Source organism: Myotis nattereri (genome assembly GCF_964212035.1).
Source record: "Myotis nattereri genome assembly, chromosome: 2".
Lineage (NCBI taxonomy): Eukaryota > Metazoa > Chordata > Mammalia > Chiroptera > Vespertilionidae > Myotis > Myotis nattereri.
This window is the reverse complement of record NC_138076.1, coordinates 94220796-94247896: the sequence shown is the minus strand read 5'-3', so window position 1 is coordinate 94247896 and position 27101 is coordinate 94220796. Positions and strand designations below refer to the sequence as shown.

The 27101-nt window shown below is 37.6% G+C and overlaps 1 protein-coding gene across 1 annotated transcript in view; it reads right to left on the bottom strand.

Annotated features, from left to right (window-relative positions):
- LRRC63 (leucine rich repeat containing 63) overlaps window positions 1–27101 on the bottom strand; it is a gene marked incomplete at both ends in the record, with an annotated part of 126885 nt that overhangs the window by 23134 nt on the left and 76650 nt on the right. The window contains one exon of the mRNA XM_081083916.1: window positions 6884–6967. Within this exon, the coding sequence (XP_080940042.1) occupies window positions 6884–6967 (84 nt within the window). The remainder of the gene's footprint in view (window positions 1–6883; window positions 6968–27101) is intronic.

Genomic DNA, 27101 nt, shown 5'->3' with positions numbered 1-27101 from the left:
ATAATAAAAGCCATATATGACAAACCCACAACCAACATCATACTCAATGGACAAAAACTAACACCATTTCCCCTAAGAACAGGAACAAGACAGGGATGCCCACTCTCACCACTCCTGCTCAACATAGTACTGGAAGTATTAGCCATTGCAATTAGACAAAAAGAAGAAATAAAAGGCATCCAAATTGGAAAAGAAGAAGTAAAACTGTCCTTATTTGCAGATGACATGATATTATACTTAAAAAACCCTAAAGACTCCATCAAAAAACTATTAGACTTAATAAAAGAATTCGGCAATGTACCAGGATACAAAATTAACGCTAAGAAATCAATGGCATTTCTATACACCAATAGTGAATTTGCAGAAAAAGAGACTATAAAAGCAATCCCATTTACCATCGCACCAAAAAAATTAAGCTACCTAGGAATAAACTTAACTAAAGAGGTAAAAGACCTCTACTCAGAAAACTACAGAACGTTGAAAAAAGAGATAGAGGAAGGCATAAAGAGATGGAAGAACATACCATGTTCTTGAATTGGTAGAATCAACATCATTAAAATGTCCATACTGCCCAAAGCAATCTATAAATTCAATGCACTTCCCATTAAAATACCAATGGCATATTTCACAAACCTAGAACGAACTCTCCAAAAATTCATCTGGAATAAAAAAAGACCCTGAATAGCTGCAGCGATCCTGAGAAAGAACAAAGTAGGTGGGATCTCAATACCAGATATCAAGCTGTATTACAAAGCCACTGTTCTCAAAACTGCCTGGTACTGGCACAAGAACAGACATATAGATCAATGGAATAGAATAGAGAGCCCAGAAATCGACCCGAACCAATATGCTCAATTAATATTTGACAAAGGAGGCAAGAGCATAAAATGGAGTCAAGACAGTCTCTTCAATTAATGGTGTTCGGAAAATTGGACAGATACATACAAAGCAATGAAACTAGACCACCAACTTATACCATACACAAAATAAACTCAAAATGGATAAAAGACTTAAATGTAAGAAGGGAAACCATAAAAAATACTAGAGGAATCCAAAGGCAACAAAATTTCAGACATATGCCGAAGCAATTTCTTCACCGATACAGCTCCTAGGGCATTGGAAACTAAAGAGAAAATAAACAAATGGGACTACATCAAAATAAAAAGCTTCTGCACAGCAAAAGAAACCATCAACAAAACAACAAGAAAGCCCACTGTATGGGAGAACATATTTGCCAATGTTATCATAAGGGTTTAATCTCCAACATTTACAGGGAACTCATACAACTTATCAAAAGGAAGATAAGCAATCCAATCAAAAAAATGGGCAACGGACCTAAATAGACACTTTTCAAAAGAGGACATTCAGAAAGCCAAGAGACATATGAAAACATGCTCAAAGTCACTAATCACCCGAGAGATGCAAATCAAAACAAAAATGAGGTACCATCTCACACCTGTCAGAATGGCTATCATCAACAAATCTACAAATGACAAGTGCTGGAGTGGATGTGGAGAAAAAGGAACACTTGTGCACTGCTGGTGGGAATGCAGACTGGTGCAGCCACTATGGAAGACAGTATGGAGTTTGCTTGAAATATTAAAAATGGACCTCCCATTTGAACCAGTGATCCCACTTCTAGGAATATATCCCAAGAAACCAGAAACACCAATCAGAAAGGATATATGCACCCCTGTGTTCATAGCAGCACAATTTACCATAGCTAAGATCTGGAAACAGCCTAAGTGCCCATGAGTAGATGAATGGATTAGAAAACTGTGGTACATCTACATGATGGAATACTATGCTGCTGTAAAAAGGAAGGAATTCTTACCATTTGCAACAACATGGATGGAATTGGAGAGCATTATGCTAAGTGAAATAAGCCAGTCAATGAAAGAAAAATACCACATGACCTCACTCATTTATGGATAATAAAGACCATTATAAACTAATGAACAAAAATAGACACAGAGGCAGAGCAGCATCAAACAGACTGTCAAACTAGAGCAGGAAGGCCGGGGAGGGTTGGGGGGAGGACGGTAAGAGATCAACCAAAGGACTTGTATGCATGTATATAAGCATAACCAATGGAAACAAGACACTGGGGGGAGGGGGGTAGTGGAGACCAGGGGAAGGTCAAGGGGGGAAAAAGGAGACATATGTACTACTCTTTGTAATATTTTAAGCAATAAAACAAAATTTTAAAAAAAAGCTGGCCCAACTTGTCAAATGTATTAGGAGGGAAGATATTGATATAACCAACTAGCTATAGATTTTAAATAAAAAGACTAGGTAATAAACAGTCTTTAAATAAAGATTAGGGGGTGGTGGTGGCTATAGATTCTCATTTGCAGTCTAGTTTCACATCTCTTATACACACAATTTAATTTCTTTAATTATGATTCCTGCTGATAATGGTCAAAGAAAGTATTTAAGACAATGAGGCTAAGAAGAGGGTACCTCAGCTAGCTTTGTCCCTCCATCACAGTTGACTACTATGCTTCTCACAGTCTAGAAAGGGTGAGCCAGACCCTAGCTCCTCTTTGGTCCCCAAGGAGAGAGCTGGAATAGTCACATTTTTCTCTAAAGCAAACACAACCTAGGGGCCAGAAGTAGAGAGTCCTCTAGACAATCGGAATAAGTGTGGTGCACTCTAGGGAAATTCCACTGAGAGTCCCCAGAACCTCCATTGGTGAGGCTGCTCTGCCTGAGTTGATTTATCTTAGAGGTCCCACCAATATGGGTGCACCCTTCCTCTCAAAGAGTTCTGGAGATGCTCAGTAGGCTAACCAGTTTTTAAGGCTAAATAGTATTTAAAGAGCTCCATGTTGAGATAATGTTTGCATCCGACATCCTGGGTAGCAGAGAAACCTCCTCCAGCTACACCATTAACACTCTTGATGCTCTGAATGGTACTCTGAGACTGCTATTAGACCTGAGCAGAAGATAGGGCAGCCAGAAGAGAAAAAGAAACAAAACATACAAAACCATTTTCCTAAGGCAAGAACTTCTTTAGTTATTTCTCTGTGGAGACAGAAAAGAAGTTGGAGCAGGAGAAACAATAAGATTCAAATAGAGCGTATGTGCGCGCACGCGCGCGCTCACACACACACACACACACACACACACACACACACACACACACAGACATTCTTGAACCAAAATAGATGATTTGTAAAACTGAAAAAATTAAGTGGATGAACTGAAGAATAACATGGTATTGGTAGAGATCTTAGTTAGAGGTAAAGACAAAATAGAATAACTGAAATAAGTAGAAGAAATAACTGAAATAGAGCAAGAGCATTTTTAAAAATAATAATGATAAACAATGTAGGTGTCATGGAAGACAGATCCAGGATACCTACTGTCAGGGCCAGCCTGACAGGTTGAGCCGGGCTGAAGCAGGGAGGTGGGAATTGAGAAAAGAAAGAAAGACAGGAAAGCGGGATCGGGAGGGCCCCAGTTCTCGAAGAATTGAAGCGAGTTTATTAGCTTTACAATCCTATTTATACACAACACACTGAATCGGAGGTCTGTCAAGAGGAATGTATTCTTTGTTCCTCTTAATCTCTCAGGGAGAGACACAGCAGACGGACAAGTTCTCAGTACAGCATATCTCAGTAAATAGTTACAAACTTCTTGGTAAGCTATGAAAGGCTGTTCTCATTCTACAAATGTTGCTCTCATTCACTGATAACCGCCATCCAAACAAGTCTGGGAAAACTGTGTGGGTAAGGGTTCCAGCCTTGCTAACCCCTTCAGGTGCAAGGACCTTGCCAGCTTACATCTGGCCCCCAACAACCTACCATGTAAATAATAGATGTTTCAGGAAGAGAAAATAAAACAGATGGAGTAGGAGAGGCAATAATGAAACATTTCTTAATTTTAAAAAAAGTTTGATATATTTTTTATTGTTGATAGTATAACAGATAAATGCCTTCTTGAACTGGCTGGTTAGACGAGTTCACTGAATTCCAATAAAAACAGACATGATATCATGATTTATAAGAAACATATATTTGGACACTCAGATGACCAAAATATATTTCTCATATATATTTGTTCTGAATCCACAGTTTCTGGCCCACAGCTCCCCAAACGCTTGGAATTTCCTGAGCAATAGGAGCACTGGGAACATCTGTTATTTTTGGCCTCTTAAGTTTCTGAAATTGCTTCCGAACCGTAAAAATAAAATGGGTGTCTTGCTATTCACAACAAGCCCCTTTCTACCACAGCTAGGTTTATGTTAATGAGGTGACTGCTGGAAAGCACCTGAGAATGATGCATGATGCCAGCACAACCAACCATTACTAGAGGGGTGGACCCCTCATTTCTGGAGAGCAGAGAAGGGCTGGAGGTTCATGCCTATGTAGTGGAGCCTCCATAAAAACCCTAAAGGAGAGGATTCGGAGAGCTTCCAGGTGGGGGAACCAGAACACTGCACTGTACAACTCTTCTGAGCCCCAAACTTCATGAGGACAGAAGCTATTTTGTCCAGGATCTCATCCTATGTATCTTTTCATCTGGCTGTTCATTTGTATTTTTAAATATATATCCTTTGTAATAAATTGGTAATCTAGAGGGTAAATAGGTTTCCTGAGTTCTGTGAGCTGCTCTAGCAAATTAATTACACCTGAGAAAGGCTTGTGGGAACCTCTGATTTACAACCGAGACAGGCATCTGAAGTGGGGCAGTCTTGTGGGACTGAGCCTACAACCAGTGGGATCTAATGCTGTCTCCAGGGAGATAGTGTCAGAATTGAGTCGAATTGTAATACATCCAGCTAGTGTCCAAGAATTGCTTGTTGGTGTGCCCCCAATTTCACCAGAGTGAAATTGGATGCAGGAAACTTTTAAACAGATTATAAAAAAAGACATACTGTTAAGCATAATCTGACAATATTTCTGAAGATCAAGGATAATGAGAAAACCATAGTCTTTCCAGACAAAAATAAGAACCACATAAAGAGAAAAAGAAATTAAACTGGCAGCAGATACCTCATGTGCAACTCTGGAAGCTATAGGACAGTGATGGCGAACCTATGACACGCGTGTCAGAGGTGACACGCAAACTCATTTTTTGGGTTGATTTTTCTTTGTTAAATGGCATTTAAATATATAAAATAAATTCAAAAATATAAGTCTTTGTTTTACTATGGTTGAAAATATCAAAAAATTTCTATATGTGACATTGCACCAGAGTTAAGTTAGGGTTTTTCAAAATGCTGGCAGGCCGAGCTCAAAAGATTTGCCATCACTGCTATAGGAGGACGTGAGGATGGAAACTGCTTGTGAAAGGGCTGTAATGTGAGATTGCCCACCAATGAGAGACATTGCTTTATTTGTTAAGCTTGTGAGATCTAAGTGCTAAATAAATATTCTTTGAGTAAAAAGACATAATGAAAGGAAAAATACTAACAAGAATATGAAATAAAAGTTCCTGAACTGTCTCAGCAAAATCTATAATTAGATAAGGGGTAAGTGCAGTGAGAAGGAACTCAGGAAAGCGGGAAAACAAAAGTATTCTAAAGGTCTTAACTATTGGTGGAACACAGCAGTGAGAAGACAGCTTCAATTCCCCTAATAAAATACAAATAAATTAAATAATTGGTATGAATATTAGAAAAGTAGAGACAAATTATGTAATTTTGTTGAAGTTAAGATTATGCTTCTTGTAAACCAAAGAAAATCTAGTAAAACTCAACCAGAACTAATAAAATAATTTGGTTACATAAAATGATTTTAAATTAATGTAAAGAAGCACAAGTTTTTTTCTCTTCTGTACTGGCAATAGTGAGCTATAAAAAAACTAGGGAAAATACTACATACTCAGTAGCAACACAATTATAAAATACTTAGAAAGGTTAGTAAGAAAGACAAAGGACTTGTGTGAAGTGAATAATAGATTCTTATGAAGAATATGAAATAAAACCTGAACAAATAAAAAAATACTATGTTTTAGGACAAAAATATTTATTATCATCAGAAATGAGAATTCTTCAAAATTTATATGTAAACTCAGGGGAATTCCAATTAAAATCCCAGTGTTGTGTTTATGTGTTTTGGGTGAGGAGGGGCTTGGAATTATATAAAATATTTTAAAGATCATGATCTAAAGAAAATAGTTAAGAGACTATTATTGAAATCTAATCTCCCTAATAGCTATTAAAAATATCCTAAAGTCATAATCAAAATAGTATGGTACTGACCTAGGATATAGATAAACTTCAGAGACTTTTAAAAGCTTAATGTGAGAAAGAATTGGAGCTTAGCATTAAAATTACATTGTGTATTATTAGCATTTTGTGTATATCTATCTCCTTACAAAAATAAAATAAAATAAAATAAAATAAAGCTGTTAAGAACTACAGGAGCACACGTGAAAAAATAGACAGGAGTAGCTTGTCATTCTATTAGTGGACATCAGTACTGTTCTTTAAATAATTATTGGAAACGTTATGTCCTAAAAACACAGAGTGCCAATCATTCAAATTACCTTTTGGTAAATTTTATGCTTCACATTGAAAAATATATATTTTTGTATTGCTTTCATAGAGGAAGGGGGAGAGAGAGAAGAGAGAGAGAGAGAGAGAGAGAGAGAGAGAGAGAGAGAGAGAGAATCAATGATGAGAAAGAATCATCTATTGGCTGCCTCCTGCATGTCCGCTACTGGGAATTGAGCCCCAAAACTGACATGACCCTGACTGGGAATCGAACCATGACCTCCTGGTTCATAGGTTGAGGCTAAACCACTGAGCCACACCGGCCAGGCTGCTTTACATATATTTGATGGTTATTAAATAAATGAATGAACTGAATTTTCTCCATCATCACTCTTCAGGAGAATATGATTTTTTGTGTACTTATTATTTCCAAAATACCTGAGTTTCTGGATTTCATTTGGAATAGAAGCAATACTATTGTAGGAAATATCAAGTTCCTCAAGGTAGGACAAATAAAATAACCTTAAATAGAAAGAGAAAATAAATTGTAAAAATGATTATCTATTTGTCATGGCAAAGCATAAATAAGAATTAAATACATAGGCAGCAGCAGTTCTCAACCTGTGGGTCGCGAACAATGAAAATACATCCTACATATCAGATATTTATATTATGATTCATAACAGTAGCAAAATTACAGTTATGAAGTAGCAATGGAAATAATTTCATGGTTGGGGGTCACCACAACATGAGGAACTGTATTAAAGGGTCGCGGCATTAGGAAGGTTGAGAACCACTGGTAGAGGGACACTAATATTTTTCTAAGATCTTAAAATTTATATAGACTTTTTCACATTATACTAGTAGATGATTTAATTATAATAAGATTTCCTAAAACTTATTCATCTATCCATTAAGTCTGGTTTGAAATGTTTGGAATAGATAAAGTCCCATTTAGAAAAAATCACTTGAGAAATTCCTAACAGCATTTAGGTATATTTTTTTCTTGTTTGCTGTATTTATTTACTAGAGCCGAAATTAAAAAAATAGAAATTTATTCTCTCACAGTTCATGAGGCTAGAAGTTAGAAATCAAGTTGCTGGAAGGGCTGGTTTCTTCTGGAGGCTCTAAAGAAGTAACTGCCCCTTGCTACCAGCAATTGTTGGTGTTCCTTGGTTTACGACAGCATAACTCCAATCTATGCCTTTGTCTGCATATTTTCTTCTTGTTATGATGCAATTTATTTGATTTTGAACCCACCCTAAATCAGTAACCTCATATTAACTTAGCTAATTACACCTGTAGATTTCTATTTCCTAAGGTCACGATGGGGTTCTGCATTAACATGAAATTTTGAGAGACACTATTCAACCCAGTGCAGTTGCATTACGATTTGCCTAGTGAAATACCTTTGGTCTTCCTTTCCATTAAACTAAGCATTACTAAAAAGAAGAACCAAAAAACACAAAGACTGTAACACAGAGAACCTTGTACCATAAGGTTTGGGAATGGCAGTTGGTTCTTCAAGACTGAAATTGAAGTGCTAAGTACAGCATTTATCAAAATCCCTAGTAAATATAGCTTTGTATATGCTGTTCTCAAATACCTTCCTGTTTTCCACATAAATAAAAGATGAAAAATTACTTGCATAAATATTAATTAAAGCAATATGAGGACAATATTTCATTAACTTCCTCCTATCTTAGTGTATCATGTAATGGTCCACATGATCTGGCCACAGACTACTTATCCCACTCCACCACATTCACCTATGATCCAGCCTTATCCAATATTTGCTAAAATTCCCTGAATTAGCCAATTCTTACATATTTCCAAATATGAAATGTAATTGCTCCAAATTTGAGTCTTCAATCAATGTCTTCATTTTTTAAGTCTTGGCTCAGCTATCATCTCTTCCAAGGAACTCTTCCCAAATCTTCAGACTGCATGAGCAGCCTCTTCTGTTTCTCTCTTTTTCATAGTCATAGAACTTACACATTGGGTAATAAATGTCTGTCTTCTAAACTAGGAGGTTCTGGAGGTCAAGAATTCAATTTTGCATTTCAGTATAACCAAAGTCTTACATAGCACCCAATACATCATAAGTGCTTAGTAAATTGCAATTGAATATAAAGAATGGTGACCCTAGTTAATTTAAAATTATTTGCTCTGAGAAATTAATGAGCTTGAATAGAAAAGCAAAAGAAATGCCCTTTCAATTTAGTGGTCATCTCAGACTTCTTATTACCTCTCTAAAAATATTAATTTTACCTGTTTTATTTTTCAATTCAAAATTATGTTATTTTATTTCCTTGCCTATGGAAGTTTTAAAGACCATTTTGTCTCCCCTTATCACTTCAGAACTGGCAAACTAGTGTGGTTCCAGGCTTTCACTATTAATGTTAATTCCTGTTAATTGTGATGTTTTAACAGGAATTGTAGGCAGCATTGAGGAAGCTTATTAAGAAACTGCATATTCTAGTGTTGAAATTTGTGTTACACATATGATTTAGAGGGCAAATCTGTTTAGATATCCTCAGTTAGATCTGATACTTTATACCCCACCAAATCTATGTCAATTTTTAGAATGTGTAGATTGTTTTATACTTATTTAATTGCTTTATTCATCAGCACATTATTGAGCAATGAGCTGCTTACCAGGGGTACTGGTTAATAATGCAGATTTTTTTTGATAGATGGAGTTACACATATGCTGATATATATGCAATTTGATATGTATGCTATTTTGTTGTATTGACAACAAGCTTCAAAACTTCATATGTCAAAATTTCTGAAGGTGTTAACATCACAGATATTTTTACGCTTAAAAATGTTGAATTTTGTGCCAAAAAAAGAGCATTTGCGGGAAGTTTTAATTGATTATTTTGAAGAAAAAGTTATTATATACTTCGGGAAGCTTATGGTGACATGCTCCATCTCAAGATACTTGTGAGCGCTGGTTTAAACGCTTTAAAAGTGATGATTTTGATGTGAGAGACAAAGAATGTCCAGGTCAGCCGAAAGAGTTTGAAGACCAACAGTTACAAGCATTATTGGATGAAGATGCGTGTCAAACTCAAGAACAACTTGCAGAAAGATTAAACATTGCTCAGCAAACAATTTCCGATTGTTTACAAGCAATGGAAAGATTTTAAAGGAAGGAAAATGGGTGCCACATCAACTGAACGAAAGACAAATGGAAAACCGAAAAGTCATCAGTAAAATGTTGCTTCAATGGCACGAAAGAAAGTCTTTTTTGCATTGAATTGTGACTGGCAATGAAAAGTGGATTTATTTTGAGAATCCCAAATGCACAAAATCTTCGGGGTCAACCATCAACATTGACTGCAAGGCCAAATCATTTCAGAAAGAAGACAATGCTCTGAATTTGGTGGAATCAGGAAGGTGTGGTATATTATGAGCTTCTAAAACCAGGTGAAACCATTAATACTGGTCACTACTGACAACAAATAATGAATTTGAACCACACTTTCATCGTAAAACAACCAGAATGGGCCAGAAGACACTGCAAAGTAATTTTGCATCATGAAAACACACCATCACACACTTCAAAACCAGTTAAAGACACGTTAAAAGATCTTGCCTAGGAAGTATTAACCCACCCGCCATATTCACCAGACCTTGCTCCTTCAGATTACCACTTGTTCCGATCAATGGAACAGGCACTTTCTGAGCAGCACTTCCAAACGTATGAAGAAGTGGAAAATTGGGTTTCTGAATGGTTTGCCTCTAAACAAGAAAAGTTCTATTGGGACAGTATCCACAAATTACCTGAAAGATGGGGGAAATGTGTAGCTAGTGATGGACATTACTTTGAATAAAGCACTTTTGATGTTTCTCTTGAAATTATCATGTTTTCTTTGATTACAAAATCCACATTAGTAACTGGTACACCTGGTAAGCTAGAACCCTGCTGGTAGCTTGGAATATTAGCATTAATAATTGCATGTAATAACATTAATCACTACTACAACTGTAGGTTACTTGGTTTGAAAGATAAAGATTTTTCTTTTCAAATTGAAATTCTCCAAGTGTAAACCAGCTGTGAGAGGACGAGGATGCTGATTAGAAATTACTCTGCAAGAAAATAATAGAAAGCGGTTTTTCCTTCAAACATCTGGAGGATTGTAATTAAATGTACTAGGTTTAATATAGAAAGGTAAATAATTTGAGTTTTTGCCTTCCTGAATATAGCTAGTGTAAAGTTACTGAAAGACTAACTGAAGAAATTTAATTAATGTCATTTTCAGTTTAAAATTGAATTACCATGGCCTAGAGCAAAGAATATCCTTACATGATATTGTTCTACAAGGTCATTAATAGTTTTTGATATTTCACAACAGTGTATTGTACATTTATCCCAAACAAACTTACAAATTAATTCTTTGAATGTTTGCAGCAATTTAATAAGGACATGAAAGGATTTAATCCCTTCCACTGTGTGGAAGGCCCCCTGAGAAGGCACTTGAGCATTCTGTATTGACCTCTCTTGCCCTTTTTGCCAAGAGGGTCCCTCTTCTTACAATCCAATTGCCCACAGCTGTTGCCTGAGCTCTGTTCATGCTGAGGTTGAAGCCTCGTGGTGGCTGGTATCATGGATCTGTCTCTCACCCAATGGCATAAGTTGGGCCCTCTCTGGAGAAGAAACCTGAGTTCCCCAAGATATGTGATTAATGCCAGAGCTCCGCCAGCAGGCGAGGGGATCCCAAGGCAGTTGCTGGGCATGGAGGCCACAGGGGCATAGGCTACCAAGGAGACAGAGCTGAACCTTACATCACCCTGCTTGGCCCCGGAGGATGGCTGGTTAGTCAAAGACAGGTAAGATTTCTCAGGGAGGAATGACCTAAGACAGGCACAGTCACAGAGGGGCCATCAGGAGAAAACTTGGGGGTCAACAGAGGTGGAGCACAGATCCTCACCCCCCAACTATGCAGGGGCTTGAACACTCGCCCCTTCTGAGGGAGGTCTCCTGCCCCCATGGCTGCTGCGCTTCCCATGCCCAGCTCAGATCGGGACCCAGAAAACAGAGACTTGGCTGACAACAGCTACCCTATATCTAAATCCAGCCTAACACCAGGAATGCTCAGGGCCTTCTCAAGGATGCAAAATAATCCTTTCCATTAATATTTACAGTGTAAACTAAGATTGTTGTTAGAGTATTAAATTTGACAGTAATGAGCTTAATTGAAATAAGTAGTATTAACCAAAATTTTCATTTCATGGCAAAATTGCTTAACATGCAATGAACTTAAAGCAGTCATATTTTTGTGAAAAAAAATTAAAAATTTAAAGTTATCTAGACTGCATTATAAAAAATTTCCAAAAGCCTTCTAATAATTAAATCAAAAAAGGGGGGATAGTGGAAAAATACCATGTAAGGAAAAATATCCTGTAACTAATTTACATCTGGAAAAATTTTTTTCATTTGTAATGCTAACAGCAAGACACCCATCAAAAACTTACATGGTGTCAAAATAAGCCAAAGGAAAATCATTTGGGCAAATATAAAAAGGACCCCAAGTAAAATTCCCTTTATTAACCTTCGGTCGAGAATATGTTTGTATATTTTCAGAAAACAACTTCAAGACCATGTGGATTCCTGCAACAGAGAGGAATTCTCAGGAATGCTCCAGCCATGAAGACAAGAGGAAAAACAATCCAGAGATGGAAGACGCTGACGACGCTTTGCCATGCTAGCAGTCAGCAGCTGTGCGTCGCTGCAGGTTGCCCAGGATCAAACCAGAGAGGGTCAGACCTGCATTGCCACCATTTTTCCACCATCCAGAACTGAAATATCATTGCTGACATGTACACATAAGGAACTGTCGGACATTGAAACTTGGACTCAGAACTGTTGGACATTGAAATTGGGATTTAAACATTCTTTGTTCTTAAAATGTTATGTTTAAGTTTTAAAATGTTTTGGGTTATGGATTGGCATTGTTTTGTTATTGTTTTAATAGCCAGAGTTTTGTTCTTGATGTTTAAGTTTTATTTTCATTATAGTAGCTAATAATAATAATAATAATAATAATAATAATAAAAGGGTGAGATGTGGGAAAACAATATAGGGTTGAACCTCGGACTGACCTGCTGGCAAAGTCACAAACAAGTCCCAGCTTAGAGGGCTCAGTCCTCTTAGCATAATTAGGCTTGACCTTATAACACTCCCCAGATCTTACCTGGGAAGCTAATGGGCTGAGGGAAGTGCAGGGAGTGTAAACATGATCAAAACAGGTGAAACTCACAAGAACTGTGTAACTATGGTAACCACTGCCTTGTTTACCTCTGTCTATAAAAGGTCGGTGCGGCCTGAGCACAGGGGGAAGTCCTTCCTCTTGAGTTGGACTTACCCTCCTGGTCCCCCAATATTTCCAAATTATCTCTTGTCTTTTCTATTTCATTTGTGTGCGGCTCCACTTCCAGATACTTAACCCTGAACCACGCGGGACGTGGAGGGAAACATTTACGACACACAACAATCTAAATATCATATACTGAGATCCTGCTATGTGTTCATGGTAGTTCAAATTATGTTTCAGTACCACTGCAAGATTGTTATTTTTAACAGATAAAACAATAGAAGATGTAAGAGGTTAAGTCACTTACCAAGTTAGTATGAAATTAAATGTAGCTATCTTTTCATTTCAGATATATGGATATAAATTAATTTAATCCCTCTTTAAGCAATAACAATATGAAAAAAATAAATGTATGCATTACCAGAATCATCTCTTACTGCAGGGTTCTCATGTGTGCTGTTAGGTTCTTTGTTCTAAATAGTTTGTCTTTACCAGAAAATAAGCTTGCTAATTAAATCAAATGGAATAAAATAAGGCAAAACTTGATTCCGTTAGTTTAAAGTATCCATTTTCTATATCATTTTTATCCTGCTACACACTCAGAAAAAGATAAAGATACTTTTTTTTAACCTTTGTGACAGTTATGTCTATATAACCTCAGGGGGTGAGTCTTAAGCTTTGTTTTTATACAAATAGTATCTGTTAAAAAAAATATGTGCTTTTCTCTGTTCACTAAAAGGGTGATTACCAAAATGTGTATCTTACATTTCTTTTTTTTTCTTTGTTTCTTTTTCTTGTCTTTTCTACCCCAAAGTTTTAGGAGAAAAGAGAAGAAACCATTAGATATTTGAAATGATTTATTATGTTTATTTTATAAAATAAGTCAGAGGCAAATTAAAGAGCTTTTAATGGTTATAAAACTCCAAACATAACATGGCAGAGTTGATTCTACCATTACATAGGTATGATAAAGGGCATAACTGTAAGGGTCCTAGCTCGGTGAGAGCCCAGTTCTTTATGCCTCTGAACTCTGGGCTTTCCTATCTCCATGTTGCTTCATACTTTATGCCCTAAGCAGCTCAAAGCAAAATATCAGGAAAAAAAATTTAGGCATCAGTGAATTCTTGTTCAATCAAATAGATTTTCTCCCCTATTTACTTTTATTTGGCTTATGTTGAAACAATTAACTGTTACATAATTTAAAACATTGGATATTTTATTTTGTTTTAGAAATTTAGATCAAGGAGAGAAATCTGTGAAAATAACTAAAAGAATTTACAAAGAAATTTACAAGATTTTTAAATTTTTATAACACCCTTGCAAACAGGTGCAATTTTTGTCTATCAGATAGAAACCAGGAGGTCATGGAAGTTAAGAGTGGGTCAGCAGTCTGCCAAAGTTTGTAGCATTGAGGATGAAGAGCTTGCCTCAGATAGTACCTAACATATTTTCTCATGTCACTTTGAGTGTCCAAAAACTAGAAAGATCTAGTTAGAAATGGAAATAGTGAAAGAACTCCATCACATGTTGAGAAAAACTTTGAGAAGCTTCCAACATGATATATCTTGAGATAAATATATATTTTTTAAAAATATGAAAACCATAAGAAACATTTAGACTAAGAATGAGAAAAATAGGAAAAGACAATCTTTAAAATACTATGTTTAGCCAATATAATGAACAACCATTTTTTTCTATGTTGGATAAATCTGGAAAAAAGTATGTCTTATTTTAAATTCTAATACTATGATTTCAAATAAATTAGGTAACCCATTATTTTATTTAATAAAATACTGCTAAGTTTTATTTGAACTGCTAAATTTATACTGCTAACCCCCTTTGTTCAAATGTCCCTTTTACAAAAGGCCCACCCTAATTGCCCCTTTAAAATTGCACTCTCCTCTCCCTTTTCTCTTCTAATTTTTACTTTTGTGTATTACTTATTACATTCTAAGATACTATGTAATTTATTTATTATATATTTTATTTATTGACTAGAGGCCAAGTGCATGAAATTCATACATGGAGGTGGGGGGGTGGGCGTCCCTCAGCCCGGCCTGCACCTTCTCGCAATCTGGAACCTTTTAGGGGATGTCTGACTGCCAGTTTAGGCCCGATCCACAGCGGGATCGGGCCTAAACCGGCAGTTGGACATCCCTCTTGCAATCCGGGACCACTGGCTCCTAAATGCTCACCTGCCTGCCTGATCACCCCAAACCACTCTGCCTGCCTGCCTGATGGCCCCTAACCACTTGCTTGCCTGCCTCATCACTCTTAACCACTTGCCAGCCTGCCTCATCGCCCTAACCACTCTGCCTGCCTGCTTGATCACCTCTAACCATTCGCCTGCCTGCCTGATCACCCTAACCATTGGCCTATTGCCTGATCACCCCTAACCACCTCTGCCTGCCTGGCTGATTGCCCCTAACCACTCCCTAGGTGGCAAGACCAACTGGAGCAAGGGGCTGTGGTAGTTCTGTCCTCTGGTCATTCTGGTCATTCCACCATTTCAGTCACTGGGCTTTTATGATATAGGACTATCTCCTCCTATAGGAATGTAATCCCCCAAACAGTAGAAATCTTTGACTGGCTTTATATTAGTTCCCTATTGCTGCCATAGCAAATTGCAACACAAACTTAGTGGTTTAAAATGACACATTTATTATCTTAAATTTCTATAAGTCAGAAGTCTGGCACAGGTCTCACCATACTAAAATTAAGGCATCAGCAGGATTGCATTCCATCTGGAGACTCTAGGATTATCTGTTTCCTTGATCACTCAGGTTGTTGGCAGAATTCAGCTCCTTCTGACTGTAGAACTGATGGACCTTATTTCTTCTTTTTTAAAAACATTTTTTAAAACCATTATTATTTTAAAAAATATTATTTTTATTGATTTCAGAGAGGAAGGGAGAGGTAGAGAGAAATAAAAACATCAGTGATGAGAGAATCATTGATTGGTGCTTCCTGCATGCTCCCTACTGGGGATTGAATCTGCAACCTGAGCATGTGCCCTGACCGGGAATCAAACCATGACCTCCTGGTTCATAGGTAAAGGCTCAACCACTGAGCCACATGGGCTGGATAGCCCTGATTTCTCGCTGGCTATAAGCTGAAGACCATTTCTAGGTTCTATAAGCTGCCACATTCCTTTACTTACAGCCACCATCCTCCATTTAAAGACCAGCAATAGCAAGTCACATCTTCATGTTGCATCTCTCTGATCCATGCTACCGATTATCTTCCATTTTCAAGGCTCAACTACAAGAGTGTGCACACAGCCCACACAGGGATGCACCTAGAGTGCCTAGCTCAGGTGACTGGGGAGGCTGAGCCACTGGGCCCTATAGGACACCTACTACACAAGGCACTCTACATTGGGCCCACCCAGATAATCTAGGGAAATCTCCCTAAAATCCAGTTTACTGGAAAACTTAATTTCACCTCCAACTTTAATTATTTTTTACCATGTAATGTTAACATATCACATTGGACATCTCTGGGGACCATTATTCTGCCTTTCATAGTCCCCCCTCTGGTCCCTAACAATTCACATCCCTCCCACATGAAAAACACACTAATCCATCCCAAATTCCGCAAAGGTCCCATCCCATTATAGCATCAGCTCAAAGTCCAACATCTCATCTAAATCTCAAAAGTTCCTAATCTTGTCATCTAAGTCAGTATTGGTAATGCTCCAGGCACGTATAGGGTAACAGTTATAGACATTTTAGTTCAAAAGGGATAAAATGAAGGTAAAAAGTAGCATTGACCGCAAATAATTTGAAATCTTGTTTTCAAGGCCTGGGAATAATCATCTGCAGTTCACAGCTCTGCTCTTTGATTTCAAGTTTCGGCTCTCCTAGCTCTTGGTTCTGAACAGAAGGTTTCTGACTTCACCCTCTGAGTTATCCTCCCCTCCCTTTTTTATTCTCATGAAAATTAGCACATATTTGGTTAAAGTTAGCACACATTACCAGTCTGTTTCCTGCACATAGAATTTTGAGAGTCTGACAGGTTTTTTTTCACTTCCTATACTCTTTGTCCTTTTTTATCAAACTGGCAATGTTTTTGTTGGTATAAAAATGTCAGGAATGTGAGTCTTCCATGTATGTCCTGGAAATTTATTCAGTGAGAAATGAAGTTTGTCTCAGATAATCCCTTCTCTATTTTTGCTGAAATGGGTTAGGCCATGGAATACTAGTCATGATTAAAAAGGAATGGAGCCCTACCAATTTGGCTCAGTGGATAGTGTGTCAGCCCACAGACTGAAGGGTCCTGGGTTCAGTTCCAGCCAAGGGCACATACCTTAGTTGTAGGATCTCGCCCTGGCAAGGGTGTGGGAGGGAGGCAATCAGTCGATGTGTCTCTCACATCAATCTTTCTCTCTCTTCGTCTGTCTCCCTCCCTTCCATTCACTCTCTAAAAATTAATGGAAAAATATCCTCAGGTGAGGATTAACAAAAAGAAGAAAAGGAAAGGAAAGGGAAGGAAAGGAAAGGAAAGAAAAGAAAAGAAAAGAAAAGAAAAGAAAAGAAAGAAAAGAAAAGAAAAGAAAGAAAAGAAAAGAAAAGAAAGAAAAGAAAAGAAAAGAAAAGAAAAGAAAAGAAAAGAAAAGAAAAGAAAAGAAAAGAAAAGAAAAGAAAAGAAAAGAAAAGAAAAAAGGAGTGGAATACTGATACATACAACAACATGGATAAATCTCAAAAATATTATTTTGAGAAAAGAGAACCAAGATGGCAGCATAGGTAAATGCGAGTACTCATGGCCTTCCATACCACATAAAAATTACAACTAAAATCTAGAGCAAACATCATTTAAAACCACCTGAAATCTGGCTGAATGGAAGTCCTACAACTAGAGAAGTAAAGAAGAAAGCACATTGAGATTGGCAGGATGGAGGTAGGGAACAGGCTGGTCTAACATTCACATGTGGTGTTTTTTAAATTGGGAGGGATATCACAGCTGCAGAGGCTACTGTAAGAAGCAAGTGTTCCCAGCTCTACACCAGACACCCAGCCCAGGGTTCCGGAGCTGGGAAGAGAAGCCCTCATAACTTCAGGCTGTAAAATCCAGTGGAGGATTGTGGCTGGGTGACACAGAGGCTGCTGGAGTCCCAGGTGTTCCTCTTAAAGGTTGGTGTACAAACTTATATGGTCCTGCCTCCTCTGAGTTCCACTGCCCAGAAGCAGCTTTGGAGGAATACAGGGACATATAGGGAGGAACTGGACTGTCTGACATTAGGGCAGGAACTCGGAGTGGCTTTCTCCAAGACAGGGTACTTGCATGGGTCATTGTTCCTGTGCTGGGACCTCTCCCATTTGCAGAGCTGACTGGCAGTCATATATGAATTTCTGTCAGGTTGGCCCACACTGTTCACTATGCCCTGGTGACTCCCTGAGACCCTGCCCATCCAATTTGCAGCCCCACCCAGCTGTTTGCAGCAGCTTTTTCATATTAATGGCCTGCCCTGGCTCAGGCTTCAGACTTTGCTAAAATTTCTCAAGCAAGCAGCAGCTGGTATCAAACCTATCAATAAAAGGTTCTAGACCTGAACTAGCACCAGCCTGCCTTGCTTCACAGCTGGACCTTGCCTGGGCACTTCCTAGCCCAATATAAGTAGCAGCCATCTACAGATCTCCCTGTAGCTCCTGATGAGTGGCCCTAGACAATGGCTGACTTTTCACCTCCCAGGAGGCCCCAGAGCCAGTGCACTCAGTGGACAGCTTCAAACCATACCAAATAACAATTCTACACACCCACAAGTGACACACTCAAGAGGCGGATTCAGTGAACACCAAAGACCCACTGAAGCAAGTCCTGCTCCATAAGGTCAGCTCTTGCACAGCAGCTCTTCTACTGTAGCCACAGCTGGTCCTCACAGCCAATTGGCCTGGAAGTTAATTCCTTCCAGTGACATTAACAGTAATCAAGACTCAACTACAAAACTGTGCACACAGCCCACACAAGGATGCACTTAGAGTGCCTAGCTTAGGTGACTGGGGAAGCTGAGCCACTGGGCCCTATAGGACACCTACTACACAAGGCACTGTACCAACTCCAGGAGACATAGCAGCTCTATGTAATACATAAAAACAAACAGAGGGAAGCAGCCAAAATGTGAAGACAAAGAAACATATCACAAGAAAGAAATAGAAGAAAGCAAACTACTGGATACAGAGTTCAAATCAATGTTTATATGGTTACTCAAGAACCTTAATGAGAGTTTAAAGGAACTTAATGAGAGCTTCAAGGGAATTAATGAGATTCAAAGGACTTAATGAGAGTTTCAAGGATCTTAGTGAGAATGTCAAAGCATGTAAACAGTCCAGTGGGAAATTAAGCATAAACTAACTGAAATAAAGAATAATTTACAGGGAATCAACAGTAGAGTAGACAATCCCAAGAATCAAATTAACAATTTGGAATATGAGGAAGCAAAAACACCCAATCAGAAGAGCAAAAAGAAAAATGATTCAAAAAATATAAAGATAGTATAAGGAGCCTGTGGGACTACTTTAAGTATTATGGGGGTGCCAGAACGAAAAGAGAGAGAACAAGGAATATTTGAAGAAATAATACAGAAAACTTCTCCAACCTGGCGAAAGAAATAGACTTATAAGTTCAGGAAGTGAAGAGGAACTCAAAGAGGCCCACAACAAGACACATCAAAATTAAAATTCCAATGGTTAAAGACAAGGAGAGAATCTTAAAAGCTGCAAGAGAAAAGCAATTAGTTACCTCCAAGGGAATGCCCATATGACTGTCAGCTGATTTCTCAATAGAAACTTTGAAAGCCAGAGGGAGTGGCAAGAAATATTCAGTTATGAATAGCAAGAACTTACAATCAAGATTACTCTATGCAGCAAAACTATCATTTAGAAGTGAAGGTCATAGAAAGAACTTCATAAGCAAGAAAAAGCTAAAGGAGTTCATCACTACCCAGTCAGTATTACATGAAATGTTGAAGGGTTTTCTTTAAGAAAGAAGAAGAAGAGGGAGAAGAAGAAGAGAAGAAGAAAAGAAGAAGAAGAAGAAGAAGAAGAAGAAGAAGAAGAAGAAGAAGAAGAAGAAAGATTGCAATAAATGCATATCTAACAATATTGAATAGAAAAATAAAATACATGAACAAAAAATCTAATGAATAAAATAAACTGATGAATAAAATAGAATCAGAGTCATGGAAACATAAAACAGACTAATGAATCTCAGAGGAAAGTGGTGAGGGGGGTGTGGGAAGAGATTAACCAAAGATCTTATATGCAATGGACACAGACAATAAATAGAGTGGTGAAGGCCTGGGGTGGGGTGGGATCTGTGGGGAGGGGTGCAATGGGGGGACAAAAAGGAGACATCTCTAATATTCTCAACAATAAAAATCAAAAATATGTTATGTTGAATTAAAGATTCCAGGCACACAAATAATTTGTTGTACCAATAAACTTACATGCTTTTAAAGAACAGGCAAAAAAAAGTGTATGGTGTTAGAAGTCTGGAGACTTCTATGAGGGAACTCTGGGGTAATGGAAATGCTCCATATCTTGTTTTGGATGATGATTATATGCATGTATACTGTTTATTTCACTGTTTGAATCAAATACCTAAGATTAATGCATTTTATTTTATGAAAATTATACCTCAAAAATTTTTTAGAAAGAAGAGAAATGGGAAGGAAGAAGGGAAAATCCAGGGTTCTAGTAACTATGTTTTGAAAATTTTGATATAATATTTATAACATAAAACCTTCTATTTAAATAATTTCTAAGTTCACCATTTAGTAGCATTACTTATAATAATACTAGAGGCCTGGTGCACGAAATTCATGTGCAGGTACAGTCCCTAGGCCTGGCCTGCAATCAGGACCATCTTCCCTGGCTGCCTGCAGCCAGCCCCACCCCCTGCCGCCACTCACCCCCATTCCCTGTTTGCCACCGGGCGATCAGAGCCTGCTGGCCAGGGAAAGGGACTGAGAGGTGGTCAGTGTGCCTCATAGTGACTGGTCAAGTGGTCGTTCTGGTCATTCTGCTGTTACAGTCAATTTGCATATAACCCTTTTATTATATAGGATTTTATGCAACCACTATCCATTTCTAGAACTTTTCTATAATTCCAGTCTATCCACATTAAAAAATAATGACCCAGTTGTCTCTCTTTCCCCTATCTCAACTTCTAGTACCTCTATTCAATTTTCTGTCTCTATGAATTTGCCTATTCTAGGTACTTCATATGAGTGGAATTATACAGTATTTGTCCTTTTGTGTCTGAATTATTCCACTTAGCAGAATGTTTTCAAAGATAATTTTTGTTGTAGTATGTACCAAAATTTATTCCTTTTTATGGATGAAGAATAACATATTGTATGTGTGTGTCACATTTTGTTTATACATTAATCTGTTAATGAATATTTGGGGTGTTATTATCTTTTGGCTATGGTGAGTAAAACAATTAGTTTTCCCATTTTTTGTTTATGAACATTTGAATTGTTTCCTGTTTTTAGGCTATCTATATATATATAAAAGCCTCAGCAACCATTACAACCAAATGACCTGAACGACCGAAACGACTGGTTGACCAATCACTATGACACACACTGACCACCAGGGGGAAGATGCTAAATGCAGGAGCTGCCCCTTGGTGGTCAGTGCGTTCCCACAGCCAACCTCCCTCAGACCCTTCTCCCATCCATCTGGCCTCCCAGTAGGCCTTGATCACCAGCCAGGCTGAGGAACCCCACCTGTGCATGAATTTATGCACCAGGCCTCTAGTTGTGAATAAAACTGCTGTGGACATTCTCATAGAAGGTTTTTTATTGAGGCTAAGATCTACCTTCTCTCTCTTGTAAATGAGTGACTGAGAGCTACTAAAGAAAATCACACATTAATGTAGATTAGAGTCACTACAAATTCATGATTTCTAGTCTCAGTCAAGCCCACATAATTTTCTGTCAAACTCTCATGTTTTTGTGTATTTTATTCTCCTTGGCATTCCTCTCAATATTAACACCAAATCATCACACTGTCTTTAAAGCTTTTATCAATCTTCACTTTTCTTATTCTCAGATTATTTTAAATCATTTCACAGTAATCTTTCTCAACTGATACATAGTAGGAGCTAAGTACATCTTTATTAACTGAATAAATTTCCTATTTTCTTACCCATATAATTGTCTATTTTCCAATTTTAGGAGATGAAGATTAATCCTCTTGTTCTAAGCCAACATCTCCATCTGTGCCCTTTTCTCTCTCACCTCCCATAACATTTTGCACCATCAGCTATACTCTATTCCCTACTGTTTCTTTTCCATCATCCTGTGAATATGCCTTAATTTTCATAAAAATTTTCCATAAAAAACAAATAGTAGCAACAAAATTTTTTCTAAGGTTCTACATTCTTTTAGCTTTCATCTAATTTCTCCCCCATTGCACCCAATTTTCTCCAGAGTGGTCTTCACACTCTATTACCAATTTCACTTCTTCCATTCCATTTAAAGCCACCTTAAGCTGTCTTTTATTCCTACCATTCCACAGAAACTCTTCTCACCTTTAATCTTACTGAGATATTTTATTGTATTTGACATTGCTGGTCATTCTTCACTTTTTAAATACTTCACTTGCTTGGCTTGCATGATGCATCTGATTTGCTTTCAGCAATTTGGACATTTTTTTCTCACCCTTTATAATTTCTCTTTCTCTGTCTATACCCTAAACATTGGTGTTTCTTCAGAAATATCTCCTGAGAAGATTGCTCTACACATTGTCCCTGGTTTCAATTATTATATGCTAATACCTCAAGATCCTTATCTCCAGCTTCGTGATCAGCACCACATCTCAAAACCAACATATTAATTTAAAATTGAATTTCTTATTTCTCTTCCTTCAAACCCTCTCAGTTTTAACTTTGCCACTCGCCTACTAAAATTACTAAAAATCTCATTTCACTTTCACCTGGGGCCACACTGTAATCTCATTATGCCCTAAGCCAGTGGTTCTCAACCTGTGGGTCACAACCCCTTTGGGGGTAGAGCTACCCTTTCACAGGGGTCACCTAAGACCATTGGAAAACACATATATAATTACATATTGTTTTTGTGATTAATCACTATGCTTTGATTATGTTCAATTTGTAACAATTAAATTGGGGGTCACCACAACATGAGAAACTGTATTAAAGGGTCGCAGCATTAGGAAGGTTGAAAACCACTGCCCATGATGGCTTTCTGTCAGTTTTTGAAGCCAGCATCCTACTTGCTTCACATAATTATTCCCACTGCATGAAATATTCTTTGTTCTTGGCCTGGACTTACAAGTTTCTGCTTAATTGCCATTTCCTCAAATGAATCTTTCTCAGTGACTCAATTTATTCATTCATGTCCCCCTTGACTTTATTTATTTATTTATTTATTTGTTTATTTATTTATAAATTATTTAATTTATTGTGGTAAAATCCTATACAATAAAAGCCTAATATGCTAAGTGTCCAGTCGTCCATTCAACCAACCAAAGCATAATATGCTAATGATATGCTAAGACCACTCAACCGCTCTCTATGATGTGCACTGACCACCAGGGTGCAGACAGTTGACTGGTCGACCAGTCATTATGACATGCACTGACCACCAGGGGGGCAGATGCTCTGACCGGTAGGTTACCTTGCTGCTGGGGTCAGGCCAATCAGAACTGAGTGAGACGGGATGGACACTCCCTGGAGCCCTCCCGTGGTCCCTCCTGTCTGGCCAACTTCCCGTGTCCCTCCCCAGCCCCGATCATGCACCAGTGGGGTCTCTTGGCCTGGCCTGCACCCTCTCGCAATCTGGAACCCCTTGGGAGATGTCTGAGAGCTGGTTTTGGTCCGATCCCGCTCAACACAGGAGCTGCCGCCTGGTGGTCAGTGCGCTCCCACAGGGGGAGACACTGCTCAGCCAGAAGCTGGGCTCATGTCTTGTGAGCGCAGCAGTGGTGGCAGGAGCCTCTCCAGCCTCTGCTGCAGCACTAAGGATATACAACTGCTGGCTTAGGCTCGCTCCTGGAGCAGGCCTAAGCCGGCAGTCAGACATCCCCTGAGGGCCCCCAGACTGCAAGAGGGCACAGGGAACCCCCCCCCCCAACCAAGTGCATCAATGTCATGCACTGGGCCTCTAGTTGGTTAATAAAATTATATAGGTTTCAAGTGTACAATCCTGTAATACATCATCTGTATATTGTATTGTGTGTTTACCATCCCAAGTCAAGTCTCCTTCCATCAGCATTTACCCCACCTTTACCCTCTTCTACTTCTACTCCCTAATGACCATACTGTTGTCTGTAAATATGAGTTTTTTGGCTTAGTCCCTTCACCTTTTTCACCCAGCTGTCATTCTCTTCTTTGTATCTATCAGTCTGTTTTCATTTTGTTTCTTAGTTTATTTTGTTCATTAGATTTCACATATAAGTAAAATCATTGGTATTTGTCTTTCTCTGACTGGCTTATTTCACTTAGCATAATACTCTTCAAGTATATTCATGCAGTTGCAGACTAAGATTTCCTTCTTTTTTTTTTCTCTTACAGCTGAGTAGTATTTCATTGTTTAAAATGTACCACAGCTTTTTTTATCCACTCATATACTGAAGGAAACTTGGGCTACTCCCAAATCTTGGCTAGTGAAAATAATGCTGCAATGAACATAGGGGTGTATATGTTCTTTCAGAACAGCATTCAGGTTTTTTTCTTAATATATTTCCAGAAGTAGAATTGTTGGGTGATAAGGAAGTTCCATTTTTAATTTTTTGAGGTAACTCCATACTGCTTTCCACAGTGGCTACACCAATTTGTATTCTTCACCAATACTTGTTGTTTGCTAATTTATTGATGATAGCCATTCTGACAGGTTTGGTTTTAATTTGCATTTCTCTGATAATTACTGATGTTGGGCATCTTATCATATGTCTATTGACCATCTGTATAGCCTCTATGGAGAAGTATCTATTCTGGTCCTTTGCCCATTTTTTAATTAGATTTTTATATGTGTGATGAGTTTTATACATTCTTTATAAATTTTGTCTATTAACCCCTTATCAAATGTATCATTGGTGAATATATTCTCCAATTCAGTGGGCTGTCTTTTCATTTTAATGATGGTTTCTTTGCTGTGCAAAAAATTTTTAGTTTGATGTAATTCCATTTGTCTAATTTTTCTTTTGTTTCCTTTACCTGAGGATTTTTCTTTTGTTTCCCTTCCCTTTCTCTGAGATATATCAGAGAAATAATTGCTATAAGAAATTTCCAAAATTTTTCTGCATGTATTCTTCTAGGATTTTTGTGGTTTCAAGTCTAACATTTAAGTCTTTAATCCATTTTGATTTTGCTCTTGTGTATGTTGTAAGTAGGTGGTCTACTTTCTTTTTTTTTTTTCTCATATATGTCCAATTTTTCCAACACCACTTATTGAATAGACTAAGTATTTACCCTATTGTATTTTCTTGATTCCTTTGTCAAATATTAATTGACCATAGAGCAGTGGTTCTCAACCTTCCTAATGCCACAACCCTTTAATACAGTTCCTCATGTTGTGGTGACCCCCAACCATAAAATTATTTTTGTTGACACTTCATAACTGTAATTTTGCTACTGTTATGAATCGTAATGTAAATATCTGATATGCAGGATGTATTTTCATTGTTACAAATTGAACATAATTAAAGCATAGTGATTAATGACAAAACAATATGTAATTATATATGTGTTTTCTGATGGTCTTAGGCGACCCCTTATGAAAGGGTCGTTCAACCCCCAAGGGGTCGCGACCCACAGGTTGAGAATTGCTGCCACAGAGGCATAGGTTTATTTTTGGGCTCTCTATTCAGTTCCATTGATCTATAGTCAGTTTTATGCCAGTATCATGCTGTTTTGATTACTATGGCCTTGTAGTATAGTTGGATATCAGGTAATGAAATTCCTCCCACTTTGTTCTTCTTTCTCTAGCTTGCTGTTTCTTTTCATGGTCTTTTGTAGTTTTATATACATTTTTGAAATATTTGTTCTGGTTCTGCGAAATGCACCATTGGTATTTATGTAGGAATTAAGTTGAACCTATAGATTGCTTTGGGTAGTATGGACATTTTAATATTAATTCTTAGTATATTCACAGTATATGCTTCCACTTATTTGTATCTTCTTCAGTTTCTTTCTTTGGTGGCTTGCAATTTTCTGAGTATAGGTCTTTTACATCCTTGGTTAAATTTATTCCTAGGTTTATTTTATTTAGTTTTTGATGCACGGACAGGGAAGAGTCCACTTCAATCTCTTTGCGGTAGAAATCTTCAATGGTGGGGTCATATTCTTAGTTTTCCTTTCTGATAGTTCATTAATGGTGTATAAAAATGCAACTGATTTCGGTATATTTATTTTGTTTCCTGCTACTTTACTGAATTCATTTACCAGTTCCAGTAGTTTTTTGGTGGACTTTTTGGGGTTTTCTATATACAGTATCATGTTATCTGCAAATAATGACAGTTTCCTTCTTCCTTTCCAATTTGGATGTCTGTTATTCCTTCTTCTTGTCTGATTTCTGTGGCTGGGGCTTCCAGTACTATGTTGAATAAGAGTGGTGGAAGCACACATCCCTGTGTTGTTCCCAATTTTAAGGGAAACAATTGTAGCTTTGCCCATTGAGTATGATGTCGGCTGTGGGTTTGTCAAATATGACCTTTATTACATTGAGGTTTACTCCTTCTATTCCTAGTTTGCTGACCGTTTTTATTATAAATGGATGCTGGATCTTATCAAATGCTTTTACTGCATCTATTGATCTGATTATGTTTTTTAATTATTCATTTTGTTTATGTGGTGTATCAAGTTTATTGATTTGTGGATATTGCACCATCCTTGCATCCCTGTAATAAGTCCTACTTGATCATGGTTTATGATCTTTTTAATGTATTGCTGGATTCAGTTTGCTAATATTTTGTTGAGGATTTTAGCATCTATGTTCATCAGGGATATTGGGCTGTAATTTTCTTTCTCTGTTGTGTCTTTGTCTGGTTTTGGAATTAGGATAATACTGGCCTCATAAAATAAGACTGAGAGTCTCTTTCTCTTCAATTTTTTGGAATAGTTTGAGAAGGATAAGTGTTAGTTCTTCTTTGAATGTTTGGTAAAATTCACCTCTAAAGGCTTCCAGTCCAGTGCTTTTGTTTGTTGGGAGGTGTTTTTGTTTGTTTGTTTGTTTACTGCTTCAATTTCACTAGTTGTAATCTGTGTATTCAGATTCTCTGATTCTTCCTGATTTACTTTTGGAAGATTGCATATTTCTAGGAATTTTTTCATTTCATCCAGATTGTCTAATTTTTTGGTATATA